We start from the raw sequence: 17137 nt of genomic DNA, 5'->3' as shown, positions 1-17137 counted from the left end.
GCCATGGTCAATTTATAAATAATCTTGTTTTCTTGCCAGGCCATGGTAAACTTATAAATAATCTTGTTTTCTTGCCAGGCCATGGTAAACTTATAAATAATCTTGTTTTCTTAAAAGTTCAACTGTAGTATTTTGATCAACGACTTTATGGTATCTTAAAAACGTAACATGAAGATAAATACAACATAATTATGGTAACAAAAGAACCATTTCCCACAATTTGTCAGATAATAACAAAATACCAAGCTATTATGTAAGGTGCAACATTCAGCAAATTGTTAACAGCACAGAAAGCGTCTGAAATCTTGCATCCGTCTACAATTTGAATCCTGTTAGCTTCTACTTGTCAGTCACGAAGCCATGTTTCTGATAGATAGTGACAGAAGGGAGCAAAATAGAAACTACAGATGATATCGGACAGAAGAAAGGCAGCCTGAAGCATTGAACGGTCTTGGAAGGCATTGAGAAATGGTTGATATTGTGCCAAGTTGCAATGGCTGTGAAATCAAGTGACCTTTCATTCTTGATGGATCAAACTGCATGCCTGGCCTGCCGCCTGCGTGCATCGTCAAATAGCAGGACATTCGACCACTCATGCTGTTCAACCAGTATTATAACCAGGATTATCATGATGACACATAGTCGGACAGAAGGAGTGGATCCAAACCGAGCACAATAAAACATCCCAAAGGCTTTAGTTTTCTGTCTTTGTGTAAAGACCTTGGGTGAAGAGCGGGAATATGATCAAATGAATGACAACACTTGTACAGTAAAAATAATTCTTCTTCTTCTTGTCCAAAACAGCAAGTTATTAATTTCCTCTCCATCTCTCTGATGGACTTTGATTGTGGTTACACAAAATACAGAGTTGCTATTCTGTTGGGCTGGTGGCAATTGGGGTGAGGGTGGGTGTGGGCAAGTCAGTTATAGGACACATAGGAGGAATGGCCTTGTGGCTGTAGTACTCCACCACCTGCTTGGGTACCTCCGCCAGGACACATTTGGCCAGGGCAGCGGGCGACGCCTGAGACAGAGACAGAGAAGAGCTTAATGTAACCCAGGTTTATAATTGTATGTCTGTATTTGTATCTCTGTTTTTCCCTTTATTCCATGAAACCCCATGAATGATGATGATGAACACAATGGCGAGCTAAGTCCCAGAACGAGAACCTGTTTTCTGTCCTTAGGACCTGATTCACTCAAACACACACTTCCCCCCCCATACCTACTCCATACACTCTCAAACACTGCCTCACACATTACCCCTCTGACCTTGAATAACTTTGACTTTGGACAAACTACTTTTGGGTTGAATTACTCTGATTTATATCTGCATTGTTGTTGTTTATTTTATTTTGTTTCCTTCAATAATAATATCTTAAGCATAATTTACAGTGTCTTGGGTTCTTTATGTTTTCAATGCACTCCTTCCACCATACGCCTACTTCTGATAGCAGTACTGGTCCAACATATTCTTTATCACCAAGTATATGCTACATTAACTTCATACCATTGCACATACAGCTGGCAATAGACATAACGACAAGAGTGTTAGAAATGTTTATATCCTTATATAAAAGGTATAAAGGTTTATCAAAATGCACTGGAAGTGCCCCCCAAATCTTGGGGTTAAAGAAATGTCTGAAACTATTTTTATACTAATGCTTTTGTTTGTTTTCTATGGTGGTGTCATGGAGAAGATTAATTTCATTATTTATTTTAATTCTTTCTGTGCCACGCTAGGTGGCAGCGGAGTGTAGGTAAACCCTGCCAGGGGGATTCTTCTATTCTTCTATTGCTCATGTTCATTTCCTGTTTCCCAGCCTGGAGACCACCGTTGTAACTAGTGACCAGCGGGTGGCGGATTTAGCCACGGTTGCTGCGGGTAACCGCAGTTTAGGGTGGATATGGGTCATTCAAATATATTATAAATGAATATTGGATAAATAAACCGTAAATGCGGGAAATAAATTAATGGCATCTATTTATAGGCTTATTATAGCTTTTTAGCTTTTCCATCTGGCACAAATTAGCCGCCTATAAATGTTGCTTTGGGAAGTTTTGGGTGTTGTCTGCTACAGGCAGCTAGGCTAAAGCAGCTATAGTGAGTCTGAGAGAGTCTGAGAGAGACGGCCCTGCCGCCAACGGCTATGAAAATACCTTGAGAACGTGAACGTGGACCATCACCGCTTGTTACCATGGAAATTAATATATACGACCACTACAGTACGTAACATTGGTGAACTGTCGAGAGAGTGGTGAGTGACATTGTTTGTACAAGTACGTATAAATAGCTGCGCGTTGTGAGCTTGTAGATTGGCTATCGCATCGGATTGCGGGTGGTTGCAGATGAATACATTGGATTAATTAATCAATGCAGTCATCCGCAGGTAATAAAATATCCGTACCTGGTATATAACGTCCCATAGGCGGGGCGTACGGATATTTACGTAGTTGGCAAAAAAAGAGTTTTAAGTTATGTTTTTAGCATTACAAAATAGTGTAATTAAAATGCTGCAGGAGAAGCGGCCATATAAAGCATTTGCATTTTTCATCCTCACATTACACCACAGCCAGAAGCTACTTCTGACAACAGCAAAATATTAGTTTGATTTAAGCTGCTTATGTATTCCAAAACAATAAGTAAGTAAGCCTTGCAGACTGCAGTCGCCGAGCCATGAGCCTATCACCTGTTTCAGGAGCACGAGGCAGCTTGATGTACAAGTACACCAACTACCTCTGATTCTGAACATGATAAGTAGTAAGTACACCCCCTGGACATGATGCTAGTATGTCCCTGCTTGGAGTCTTTGGTCTGACCCAGCTGGGGATCGAACCCCGACCTTCCAGTCTCCGGGTGGACACTCTAATATAACCACAAGGACACTGATCTGGTGATTCCAAAACAGTGCCCAGCCTAACTTGCAAGTGATTAAATTTGAATGTATCGACACTGAATTCTCTGGAGGAGCAATACGTTATACTGTGAACTTGTCAGTGGATTGATTAATGTGTGCTGCATGTTGTTGCATATATTTGGAAATAAGGTTTATGTCAGCTTGACTCAAAAGTCTTAATATTATTATTATATATTATATATTATTCCAAGCAGGTACCATACTAGAATACTGGTCTAGTATGGTACCATCTCCATGGGCCATCATCCACTGATTTACATGCTGTTAATATTCTGAACAGCCTGTGCTCAGACAAGCTGCAGCTACAGTAGCACTGGCAAGTCAAGCAGAAGCTGTTCGATGCTTCTTTCCAACCACATCTGTTGTAAAAGCTATTATTGAAGGGCCATTGGATGCCATTCTGAAAGATTTAACTAATTTGCCAGTTTCAGAGTGATAAGCATGGCTGCGTCTGCCATTGCCAATGAGCAGTGTGTATGTGTATGATCCATACAGCGCATGTAACATGCTTATTTTGCCATTGTTTCATTGCGTGTGGATATTAGACCTACGTTTAATGTTTGTTTTAACTGCACACTGGTTTTAAACACCCGACAGGAAAATGCCATGTTTTATCACATGTGTTTTGTGAAGTCCAAATGGGGGTGAGGGTACCTCAAGAAGAGGTCGGTTTTCAGACTGTGGTGGAAGATGGGAATAAGTGACAGTGCAGTCCTGATTGATGGAAGGAGCTGATGATTGATGGAATGATTGATGGAATGGAATGATTGATTGATGAATCAATCAATGGAATGGAATGATTGATTGATGGAATGATTGATGGAAGGAGCTTGATTCCACAGCTTGGGAGCCCAGTAAATGTGATAATGGTGGTGGTGGTGTGGAGGGGTGGCTCACGTATGAGTGAGGAAGAAAGAGAGATAACACTCACTGTTTTGAAGTCTCTGAAGGGCACAAACTGCACGATGTCCCTGAGGACCGGTTCTCCCTTTGGCGAACGCAAGACTCCATCATCGCCATCCAAGATCTGCATGTCCGTGAAGTCGGCGTTTCCCACGCCAACAATGATGATAGACAGAGGCTGGGAGGAGCCACGTACGATGGCTTCACGTGTGTCCGCCATGTCTGTCACCACGCCGTCCGTGAGGATTAGCAGTATATGGTATCGCTGGGAGGGGCAAAAGTTACCATAGTATTTTAGTCATATTGTTCAATAATAGTAATAATAAACTTTTTATTTGTATAGCACCTTTCATACATAAATGCAACTCAAAGTGCTTCACAGGCGGGCAGAACATACAAATAGCAATAAAACACAGGCAAGCAGTTAGAAAGATAAAACAATGGTAAAGAGCATACAAAATAAAAGCATAAAAACATAGATGGACGAAAAACAAAGCTCACAGCAAATCAGTCAGAATAGAGAACTCAACTAAAACTAAAGTAAAAAGGTGAGTCTTGAGTTGAGCTTTATAAATGTCTAGAGGGTGCGTGTCTGAGTTGAAATGGAAGTCTATTCCAGGCTGTAGGCCCATAGAAGCAGAAGTCTATTCCAGGCTGTAGGCCCATAGAAGCAGAAGGCTGCCTCACCATATGTTTTTGTAGACATTATTTTAGGCACTTCAAGCAGGCCAGCAGTGGAGGACCTGAGGGGGCGGCTAGGAATGTATCTGGGTAGGCATTCGCGGAGGTAAGAGGGTGCAAGACCGTTTAGGGATTTATAAACAAGTAAAATAATTGTATTCTTTACTTTTTTTTAGTTTGGCTTCCTTCAGACAATGCAGCAGCATAATTATATTACAGCTGTGGTGTATTTTCACACCCAATTAACCCTAAACTCACTAAAGTAGAGAAAACTGTAGAGTAGTGAAAAACCTCGTCAAAGCATCAGATCGGATCGGAGGAAGAACAGGCAGGCAGAGAGATGAACTGAAGATCCAAGTTGACCATTTATTGAAACCAAAGACAAAGGGAGAGAGCGTCCCGCGGCCCTGACCCGCGGGAGCTCCCAGCAGACTGACCGTAGCCAGCCAGCTAACACTGAATGATTTTCACATTGACAACATGACATGATATACTTTTGCATAGACAGAGTTGAATTCAGGAAGGGTGGAGTTAAATTAACATACAGATCAACAGATGGCAGAGAGACAACAAATGGCTGTCCCACTGTGTGTTTTGATTCACACCTGTGACCAGCTTCAAGCAGTATAACAAAAGCTTTAGCCACAGGGTACTTCATGAGAACCTCTGATGAAGGAAAGCTCCCAGACTAAGCACTTTTGACCAGACAATGAGTCTCCACTCAACCTGCATCAAACTAGCACAGAGACCCAAATAAACAGTGACCTATTAATGTATAGTGTAGTTATTGACAGAATATAGCATTATGGCTATATGGACTATATTTACGATTCCACACTCCCCCCTTATGACAATCACAAGATTGGCATACAGAAAAATACATATAGTCCATATTCAACTGTAGTACACCCCCCTTTTGACTCCACATAGCCTATCGAACATCAGGACAAACAACAACAAATGACAACATTACACAAAGTTCCCAGAATGATTACAACTGGTTCAAATTACATGTTTACGTTCTTCTAAATGATTCTTCTTCTACATCCATACAATTTCATCAATGTACACCTAGCATCACTTTTCTACACATCACGACACTCACAATACCCTGTCTGTAACTTCAAATCACTTTTTTTAACGAATTTCACATAACCTTATCCTTATCGATCAATGATAGAAATGAAACTTTAAACATATACTGACATTAAAATCACCACAACACTTTCATCTTAACCCCATTGTTTCACTTTGAAACTCCCACTTTGGTTGGAATAATTATTGGCCTTCAATCTTAATAACTAAACACCCAGTTTAATATGATATTAAGAGTAAAACATAGCCATAACCTTCATTTTCAAATAAGCTTTTCGGACATGGTTGATAAATTCATTCATATTTTGAAACTACTCCTTCAAAGGCTTGGTAAGCGCGATGCGGGGAAGGGAGTGGGGCAAAATAAGTCCGATGCCAATATGATCCTAGCCAGAGGCCACCTCCTGCTTCAGACTAACAAGTCACAGTTCAACTTAACCAGGGTACTATCGGGTTACGTTACTTATCCTGACCCTAACTTTTCAAGTAACTACTTGATGAACGCTAACTCCCTCACGTTTAAAGGCAAAAGTTTCCTCAATAATAACAAAAGAATCTTTGCACGTCGTGGCACCCTAACTGCCTCTAGTTGACATTATCGTAAACTAAATTTAACACGAGAAAAGAATAATCAGCTCTACTAATTCTAAGACGATTTTATACTGAAGCGTATGAGAGGGGCACCGGGATCTCGGCCGTCTGACACAGAGCATCAATTAATCTCAATAAAGCTAAAATTATTTAAACATTCTCCAAATTACCCCATAGACTCTATTTCTTGAATCAACTTCTTAACTAATTTAAATTCGACAAAACACACAAACATCAACATATGCCTACATATACGCTGAATAGACTCACATTTAGACACACTTTTTGAATACAGATAAAGACTATTGAATCTCTCCATCCGTTATTAATAAACTTCTTATAATGTCGCATTTTTCATTGTCTCACCTCGTGTCCGTTCAGCCATGCGATCGGGTCAAACAGAAGCTGCATGAAAGTTGCTGTTGAACTCGCCGCACCGTCGCCGCTCTGCTTCCATTGTCCCATCCAACACAGCACCATACTCCCCCCTCCAGACATTATATGAATATGAAATATCACATAAATGACTGGAAAGAAAAACATGAACGCACGTGTAGCTACAGGCCCCATCGAAACAAAGACACGCCGCAAAACGAGCTTGCAGATCCGCTGTCTCTGAAGAATGAAATGAACAGTGATCGCCGTCTGCGACCACCTCCGCTGATGAATTGAACCATGCGCTGATCGCTCTCTGCTCCCGGTGCACACCGTGACGAACCCTCTCGGTCCGCTGCTCGGTGAAGGCCGCGTATCGATCGCAGCCCTCGGGCTGGAGACCCGCTGCTCCCCGCCGAGACGTGAAGAGAAGAACGGTTCCCGTCGACGCGCTGTAGAGGCCCGCTGCACTCCGTCGAGTCCAGGTTGCTGTCCACATCGGAGATCCGGAGCGCACCGCTTGCGCCATCGTCCCCATCGTCGCCGAAGAGAAGACCACTTCTTCCCGCTGTAGACGAACGCCGTCCCCGAAAAATCAAACCAACCTCCAACCGCCAAAATTAGACTGAAATTGTCAAAAAGTCCCCGCCGGCTCTCTTCTGCCTGACGCAAAAAAATGCATCAAAGACACCGGGTTTCAGGGCAACATCATGTGCCTCCTTTCGCCTGACGCAAAAAATGCATCAACACGACCGGGTCGGCACCATCATGTGGTGTATTTTCACACCCAATTAACCCTAAACTCACTAAAGTAGAGAAAACTGTAGAGTAGTGAAAAACCTCGTCAAAGCATCAGATCGGATCGGAGGAAGAACAGGCAGGCAGAGAGATGAACTGAAGATCCAAGTTGACCATTTATTGAAACCAAAGACAAAGGGAGAGAGCGTCCCGCGGCCCTGACCCGCGGGAGCTCCCAGCAGACTGACCGTAGCCAGCCAGCTAACACTGAATGATTTTCACATTGACAACATGACATGATATACTTTTGCATAGACAGAGTTGAATTCAGGAAGGGTGGAGTTAAATTAACATACAGATCAACAGATGGCAGAGAGACAACAAATGGCTGTCCCACTGTGTGTTTTGATTCACACCTGTGACCAGCTTCAAGCAGTATAACAAAAGCTTTAGCCACAGGGTACTTCATGAGAACCTCTGATGAAGGAAAGCTCCCAGACTAAGCACTTTTGACCAGACAATGAGTCTCCACTCAACCTGCATCAAACTAGCACAGAGACCCAAATAAACAGTGACCTATTAATGTATAGTGTAGTTATTGACAGAATATAGCATTATGGCTATATGGACTATATTTACGATTCCACACAGCAAACACGGTAAACAAAGGGATAAAATAAAGAGTGCAAAAAAGAGCAAACCGAGTAAAAAAGAGTATCATTCATGTGCATGTTTTCCCTGTAGTAGAAAAGTTAGGTGAACTTTTTGTGAACAACTTCATAGTAGACTATGTTCCATACATTGACAACAAATTCATTTTAGAAAGGTGCAAATTAGAGCTTAATAGTGCGAGAAGAGGGCTCTGTTTCTCATCAGTTCGTTCATGTATCTTTTTCTTTTTTTTAATGTTTTTTTGTGGCTTTCGCCTTTATTTTATATATTTTATGGAGGGACAGACAGTAGGCTGACAGGAAATGGGGAGAGAGAGATGGGGGGGAAGACATGCAGTGAAGGCCGTCGGGATCGGGAGTCGAACCCGCGGCACACTGCCAGACTGGATTACCAGCCAAGGTGCCTGGTGAGCCGCTGAGCCATGTCACAGGCCTTCGTTCATGTATCTGATTGTTCGGGGAAAGAAGCTTTTTTGCAGCCTATTTCCAGTGCCTTTGAGACTGTGAAAGCATCTCAAACAGTCTGCGGTTGAGATGGCTTGAATCCTTCATGATTCCTCGAGCTTTGTTGACACAGCATTCATCGTATACGGGGGGTAAACTTGAGGTTTACGGGCAAAATACAGTGCCCATAATTGCCCGTTAACTACTCTTTTCACGCAGTGTGAGGTCCTCAGTGATGTGCACTCCCAGGAATTGTTGTCATCAGTGTGTGGTGATGAACATATCAGTGCACTTCCAGGTGTATCGATGTAAAATCATTGATTCAGTTGCGCTCCATTCAGCAATCAGCACCTCCTTCAGTTTTCACTATGAAACAATGATGCATTTTACACAGGACCGGTTCTAACGGGTATGGATCCCTAGACAAACCCTCCCTTCAGCCCAGCTGTATAGTGTAAGCAACATAGCAGCATAGGCCAACAAACATACAGAAAGTGTTATACTAGACTATTTCATTACATACATAACATTATGTATGTAATGTGCATTACCTCAGTGCATTCTCCTCTTTTTGCTAAACTGAACAGCTGACCTTTTTTTCCTCATCCATTTTGTGTTCATATTCACAGTATGAATTATGGTTTGAATAGAGGAAGGGAGCGATGCCGTGGTCCTTTGTTTGTTGAACTGAATACAGCTGCTCGTTGGCGAGGTTTAATCATGTTGAACTGAATACAACTGCTCGTTGGCGAGGTTTAATCATGTTGAACTGAATACAGGTGCTCGTTGGCGAGGTTTAATCATGTTGAACTGAATACAGCTGCTCGTTGGCAAGGTTTAATCATGTTGAACTGAATACAGGTGCTCGTTGGCGAGGTTTAATCATGTTGAACTGAATACAGCTGCTCGTTGGCAAGGTTTAATCATGTTGAACTGAATACAGGTGCTCGTTGGCAAGGTTTAATCACGTTGAACTGAATACAGGTGCTCGTTGGCAAGGTTTAATCATGTTGAACTGAATACAGGTGCTTGTTGGCAAGGTTTAATCACGTTGAACTGAATACAGGTGCTCGTTGGCAAGGTTTAATCATGTTGAACTGAATACAGGTGCTCGTTGGCAAGGTTTAATCATGTTGAACTGAATACAGGTGCTTGTTGGCAAGGTTTAATCACATTGAACTGAATACAGGTGCTCGTTGGCAAGGTTTAATCATGTTGAACTGAATACAGGTGCTCGTTGGCGAGGTTTAATCATGTTGAACTGAATACAGGTGCTCGTTGGCAAGGTTTAATCATGTTGAACTGAATACAGGTGCTCGTTGGCAAGGTTTAATCATGTTGAACTGAATACAGGTGCTCGTTGGCGAGGTTTAATCATGTTGAACTGAATACAGGTGCTCGTTGGCGAGGTTTAATCATGTTGAACTGAATACAGGTGCTCGTTGGCGAGGTTAAATCATGTTGAACTGAATACAGGTGCTCGTTGGCGAGGTTTAATCATGTTGAACTGAATACAGGTGCTCGTTGGCGAGGTTTAATCATGTTGAACTGAATACAGGTGCTCGTTGGCGAGGTTTAATCATGTTGAACTGAATACAGGTGCTCGTTGGCAAGGTTTAATCATGTTGAACTGAATACAGGTGCTCGTTGGCGAGGTTTAATCATGTTGAACTGAATACAGGTGCTCGTTGGCAAGGTTTAATCACGTTGAACTGAATACAGCTGCTCGTTGGCGAGGTTTAATCATGTTGAACTGAATACAGCTGCTCGTTGGCAAGGTTTAATCACGTTGAACTGAATACAGGTGCTCGTTGGCAAGGTTTAATCATGTTGAACTGAATACAGGTGCTCGTTGGCAAGGTTTAATCATGTTGAACTGAATACACCTGCTCGTTGGCAAGGTTTAATCACGTTGAACTGAATACAGGTGCTCGTTGGCAAGGTTTAATCATGTTGAACTGAATACAGGTGCTCGTTGGCAAGGTTTAATCATGTTGAACTGAATACAGCTGCTCGTTGGCGAGGTTAAATCATAGCATTAAAGAAGAGGATCCAAGGCACTCTGTTCCGGTGAGGTGGAAAAAAGCCTTTTTTATTTAAGAGTTAAGGCATGGAAAAGAACATTACAAAAAGGGGACGTCAGGGTCCCATGGGACGTCAGGGTCCCATGGGACCCTGACGAAGGCTGAGTGCCGAAACGGTTGATTTTAGTTTTATATACAACTATAGCTATTTGATATATTGTATTCCCCAGTGCCCCTACTTCCAGCTTTTAGCGGGGAGGTAATGTATTTTGCACCAGAAAATGACAAACCATCATCACATGACAACACGGCAGGTGCGCCGACAGTGAGGCCTTTTAAGGCCATGGAGTCGGTAGGCAAATGCCCACAAATTTGACTTTAAAATGTAGTATTTACTATATTCATATGACCAATTCTCACATCAAAAAGGCTGTATGAATTTGCTGATCAAAGGAAGAGCTGACTGCAATGACCAACGAAAAATGGGCCATGCACGGATGAGAAGCATTTAATGCAATGTTCAAATGGCCAGAAGGAAAGCCAGAAATTACACACTGTAGAAGTTGGACATTAAATATTACATATGAGTCAATCCAAGCCTCTGTTCAATTTAAACTGTGTTCCATTGTAGGATTTCAGAGGTGCTCAATGCTCATATTATGTGGAACCAGCTTAAAACATGAGAAAGTATGAGAGAATTATAATCACTAATTGTTTCCTGTGGGGTATGTACAGTATGATAATTAATAAACGCTGAGATGAAGCAGAGGTTGTTTACCAGGTAGAAACTGCAGCAAACCTTGTATTACTGTACATCTACTGTACATCTACATATCTCTATTAATAGTATAACGGAACTCACAGAGGCATCGTTAACGGTCCCATCCCCTGCCGCCAGCTTAGCTATCCTGCTGATGATGGGAGACACATTGGTGGGGCCGTACAGTTGGATCTTGGGAAGGCAATTCTGGTAAGCCTCAACCACTCCTTGGATTTCTGAGGAAGAGAACATGGGAGGATATAAGTTCACAAACCAAGTTAGAAAACCTTAAAACACGACATTTGGCTGAGCAAAATGAGCAAATGCGAAAACATGTTCACTTCGGCAAACGTAAAGGGTAAAGGTACAAAGGGTCATTGTCAATTTGCCGTCTTTGATGTTACAGGATAGGATAACAAGATGAAGGATAATCGGTGTTGCCTTCAAAGTAAAAGGGCATGCATAATTGGTTGCTATATAAAAATAAATTATAAAAAAAAAAAAAAACTACCCGCTCAGATAAAAAAAAAAATTGACAGTACAGTATGGCGTCTTTTTTATGACTTACTGTAGTAGACAGTGTTTGCCATTATAGTACGTACACTATGGCTGAAAACACAATACCATGATTTAATTATGTACATTTCGTTCTTTAAATATTATTGTTTGTTTGCTTTATCAATGTTTATCTTTGAAAATGCTCAGTTTGTACCCTAAAACTTTGGAAAATCTATTTGCCAGAGAAGAATGGGAAATTGTCTTTATCTCAGTGGTGTAAGATTTACAGTAAGATTTACAGTACAGACTGTGTTCAAGTTAGGATTTACAGTACAGACTGTGTTCACGTTAAGATTTACAGTACAGACTGTGTTCACGTTAAGATTTACAGTACAGACTGTGTTCACGTTAAGATTTACAGTACAGACTGTTCACGTTAAGATTTACAGTACAGACTGTGTTCACGTTAAGATTTACAGTACAGACTGTGTTCACGTTAAGATTTACAGTACAGACTGTGTTCACGTTAAGATTTACAGTACAGACTGTGTTCACGTTAAGTAATGTTTAACCCATTTTGGGCGGGAACCCCTTTTGGTGTTTTAAACATTATGTTATAATTTAGCTATTGAAAAATAGCAGATCTACAAGCTCATAGCACGGCTCCGAGTGCCGTGCTACAAGCTTGTAGGTCTGCTATTTTTGACTATCACTGACATAGAAACATGAGGTATTTCAGAAAACTGTCAGGATTTAGAAGACATTTTTTTTTAAATTTCGACGTTAGGCCTAAATGGGTTCAAGCCTGCAGAGGACAGAGTTAAAAGCTCTCTGAAAACCAGAATAAATGCAATCATTGATTCAATATGTCGGAACATCAAGCGAAGCCCTTCAGGAAATATTGTCTCTGTGGGTTTGATTCATATTTATCCAGTGAAAACCTGCAAAGTAACAGACTAACAGTATTGGACAAGGTTTCCAGCGAAGAGGTTTTAGTGTGATCAGTGCTTGGCTAAAAGCACTCAGATTGTATGTGCAAACCCATTAATGTACACAGTAAGTGTGAGCTGTGGGAGTCCATTTCCAGAGGAAAGCTTGACAATTTCTTGGAAGTACAGGTTGCCTTAATTGGCTAGACAGACCTCTGTGCCAGGAGGAGCCATCAAGCTCCACAACCAAGCCTCCATGCTCACTGTGGTCGTTGGAGCGGTTAGCTTATTTATTTATTTATTTTAGATTTTGCTATTGATTAACTCATACACCGCCAGGAACGCTTTATCGTCTTGCTAATATTTACCGTAAAACAGTGCTCCCCGTTGTTAGGCAACACTCAGCTCGCTGCATTTTGCCTGTAACAAGATGGCCGCCCGCACCATGCTATGGGAGCGTCAATCTTTAGAGGCCTGTAACAAGATGGCTGCCCGCACAATGCTATGGGAGCGTCATTCTTTAGAGGCAAAGCGACGATGTTAGGGGCTCAATACTAAATCCTCGCTAACTCGCAGACAATATTAGTGCTTCTGAATACTTTTAAATATACGATGAACACATTAGCTATAGCCAATTTTCGCTACCTGATTTTTGGGGAATGGAAACGGAAGGGGTTAAGTGTTAAATAATTTGAGTAAAAAGTACAACATTTAACTCTGAGATGTAGTGGAGTAGAAGTAAAATAATAACAAATTGGAAATGCCCCAGTAAAGTAACAGTACCTAAACATTGTATTAAACTACAGTACTGAAAAGGGCCTTTCTGTGTGGAGTTTGCATGTTCTCCCCGTGTCCCCTAGGGTAGGTACTCTCACAAAAAACTGGTCTCTAAACTGCCTCCCCCTGGCCAGCCGGGGCGCCTGATGGAGGGGAAAGGAACTGGTTGGAATAACGTGTTCCTTCCACGCGCTACGTCCAACCAGGGAAACTCCCCCCTGTCAGGTGCAAAGGAGCAACTTGGACACTCGGGCATGAAGGAAGCATGAGTTCAAGTCCGTTGCTCTCCCCATGTCCCCCATATATGGGGACTAGGTTGGCGGAGGATGTGTAGAGACCAGGATCACATTATATAATTGACACAGGGGTGAAAAATCGTGGGATCGTGGGATTTATATATATAAAAAAAACTACAGTACTTTAGTACATGTACTTAATTTCCACCACTGCCTTCACATTAATAAACTATATTGCACATGAATGAATGGCACTTGAATAATGGTGAATATAATATTCATAAAGAGAAGCCATGAAGCCCCCCCCCCCCCCCCCCCCCCCCCCCCCCTACCTTCACATTCATCGTCCTCTGGGTTGAAATTAATAGCAAAGTCATGTGACACCTGTGGGTGGACAAATACAAATGATCAGATCCTACTATGCTGAATATACAGTAGGCAAGAGTCACTAATGTCTGTGGGCTCCCTCTGTGACAGCTGTTTTGAATATGAGAAATACAGCTTTTTATGTTGGCTTTCAATCTTCGATATGTCGGGCCCTTTGAACATCCACAAAGGGCTGACAATCATTAACCTTTATGTTGAATATGCAGCAATTATAGTTAGCATTAATAATTGGCTGTTACGCCATCACTCAGAATAAGGCAAAGGAAATTTCACTCTATGACAATCACTGCCAAAGTAAATGCTGTGCAATTAATTATTTAATGCATTATTAGTGGTTAGAGTTAATGGAAGGTATCTAAGCATACAGAAGTAGAGGGATAGAAATGTGTGACCGGGTCTGGCAAATAGGCCCTCATCTCGACCAGAGTAATTTTTCAGTTTTTTACAGATTATTAAAGTACAGAATGTAAGCTTTCATATGATGTATCATTCAATGAAATTTTAAAATGATTGTGCCGTTTTACCCAAAGCTGAGAAAATCCCCTTTGAATGTTCACAACATTTCAACACCTAGAGCTGGCTAGCCTACTTTGACTTATAAATGTTTACATTTAATTTGCCCAAATCAATAATCTGTTGGAATGAAAACCTTCTTCAACATCCAAACTGTGTTAATATGAAAAAAAAAAAAATCAAGTTTATTTTAGATTTTCTGCCTTTTCATTATAGGCGAGATGAGGACCATTTTGCTAGACCTGGTCACATGTGTGTGCGTGTGTGAATGCTTGTGTGAATGTAAGAGTGTGTGCGCCGCATGCAACGTGCATGCGTTTGGCTGTCTTTGTCTGTCAACCCATTTCTTGGCTGCTATTTAAAATAGCTGTAGGCTCTTGGTTTCCAATGTCCAATTTTCTTAAACAAACACTATGCCTTTACCTCATGAATTCTTATGACTACTGGCTATCAACAGGTGAAGCCAATTATTGTAATTGTATTCCTCACAAAATGTTATTTCTCCAAGGCAGTGTGATATTTAAATAGACGGCGTGTGTGAATATAAATAAACTCAAATAGGAGTTTTAAATGTTACATTTTGACAGAATGACACGTTGTGTCAGAATATAGGTCACGCAAATCAGCTTTCCCAACATGCATGGTCCCTGCAGGGCACTGGAAAATACCAGCACTAGATTCAATATGTTATTTTATACTGTATACGACTAGTCTAGGCTACACAAGAGTACAGTTCTTTGGTTTAGGTTCCTCAACAATGTAGCAGCAGTAATAACAACAAATACAATAGCACATTTTTATGTGCTTGAAGGTGCTATGTACATAGTCACCGCCCCCCCCCCCCCTTTTTTCCCCTCACTGTATATGTTTCTTTTCCCTTTTTACCTTCTTTATGATGAATTCCTGTTCTGTTCTTTGACTATATAGAAGTGTCTATTTGTACGTCTCTAAATGTTTTGATGAATTGAACATGGTGGACCCTCTTGTAAACAAGTGTAATGCTTAATTGGGTCGTCCACTCACAGTTAACAGTCTTTGTATTGAGTTTGTGCTTGAAATGTACTGTAATTCTGCAAACTGTTAATAAATATTTCAATCAATCAATCAATCAACATGGTTCCTAATTCTAAAATATTAAAATATGAGCGTACTGCGCAGTATGTGTGTATACATGGATATGAATTAACGGATGGTTATCCGATAAAATACATACCTCATAATTGGGAGGAATTCTGGCACCAAATCCCAAAGCCGAAAATCTCTTGTCGCTGAAATGTAAATGAAGGAAGCAGTCATACATAATGGTATAGTCACTGTAGTTAACACTTTCACCACTGATCAAATGGAAAATATTGATGAGAATACTCATCTATTGACTTTTCCAAGGGCAACGTACTCCCCTGCTTTTTCAAGCTTGTTAATGATTCATTAAAATGTGCTGAAACACTCGCCGCATTACAATTTTAAATTTGCTCCACTCTCCCTGAAGCCATTATTTGCACCTGTGTATGGAGATTCTTGTGCTATTTTTAATTCTGTGATTGAACGTAACATTGCCCCTCTGATTAGCTGATATTACAGTTGTTTATATCCTTTGTGGTTTTGCAGCAATGAAAGGAAGGCGAGTGGGGGAGGTGTGGACGCACGGCCCAAAGATCAAAGCACTGCATGCGGAAAGCACTGTACATACTGTACATTCTGGCCATGCATCTCACATTGAGCTCAAGGAGAAGAATTGGAGTTGAACACCGTCAAATGCAATGACTTTGAAATTACCTTGATGTCAGCACATTAACAGGTTCCGTTCATAGGGGAATCCAATCGACGGATGCATAGGACGTGTATACACGTCCTAGCGCATCCTCAATGTTATCAGGCGAGAGAATAATATTCTGAATTTTTTCCTTTTTTATTTTTGAGTGAGCCTCTAAGGCTCTTAATTCATATTAGCTTACCGTTCACTAGCCTGTTAGCGCGGCAGAAAGAATGCCTTGTCTCTCCTAATCCAGGGCGCTCTCCGTGGTTTTGATCTGATGGATATACTGTACTAGCGCTTCATTTCTGACTTCTCATCCGCCTCTCGTTCAAAATATGAGCTTTTAGCGATATAATAGAATCGAGAGCAAGGTAAGCTAGCAAAATATTTCTCAGTTTTTACCCGGATTGTTTCCGGGGGGGGGGGGGGGGTTCAGAGTAAAAGTGGCCATGTTTTCCCGGCACCCCAGAGCTCCTATTTTGAAAGAATCCCGGAAATGATTGTGTTAAGATGACTGTGTATTTTGTCTTTTTTGGCATGCATCATACTTTTTCCAATCTACAGTTGAAGGAAAAAGGAGCAACCAGCAATATGGATATTCATGACTGTTTACAAACTCATCAGATTGCAACAATGTAACGTATTTCAAACTACAATACATACTGTATTTTAGAACATTAGTGCAGTTTCGACTCAAATTTATATCACCCAACCTTACTGTACATTTATGTTGATATATGTTCTGTATATCAGTGGTTCTCAAAGTGGGTCCAGGGACCCCCAGGTGTCTTTAAGGAGGTTCCAGGGGGTCCCCAGATAAATTAGTTCATACAGGATCACA

At 41.3% G+C, this 17137-nt stretch overlaps 1 protein-coding gene across 2 annotated transcripts in view; it reads right to left on the bottom strand.

Annotated features, from left to right (window-relative positions):
* Positions 1-814: 814 nt before the first annotated feature.
* The window catches only part of cpne7 (copine VII), a gene marked incomplete at its 5' end in the record, with an annotated part of 76442 nt that continues 60119 nt past the window's right edge, over positions 815-17137 (bottom strand). For both annotated transcript variants that reach the window (XM_079497494.1, XM_079497495.1), the window contains 5 exons: positions 815-1024; positions 3850-4086; positions 11303-11436; positions 13973-14024; positions 15754-15808. In XM_079497494.1, coding sequence (XP_079353620.1) covers positions 872-1024; positions 3850-4086; positions 11303-11436; positions 13973-14024; positions 15754-15808 — 631 coding nt within the window. In that variant the 3' untranslated portion in view covers positions 815-871. The remainder of the gene's footprint in view (positions 1025-3849; positions 4087-11302; positions 11437-13972; positions 14025-15753; positions 15809-17137) is intronic.

The sequence above is a fragment of the Electrona antarctica genome (assembly GCF_951216825.1).
Source record: "Electrona antarctica genome assembly, chromosome: 3".
Lineage (NCBI taxonomy): Eukaryota > Metazoa > Chordata > Actinopteri > Myctophiformes > Myctophidae > Electrona > Electrona antarctica.
This window is presented reverse-complemented; position numbering and strand designations above follow the sequence as displayed.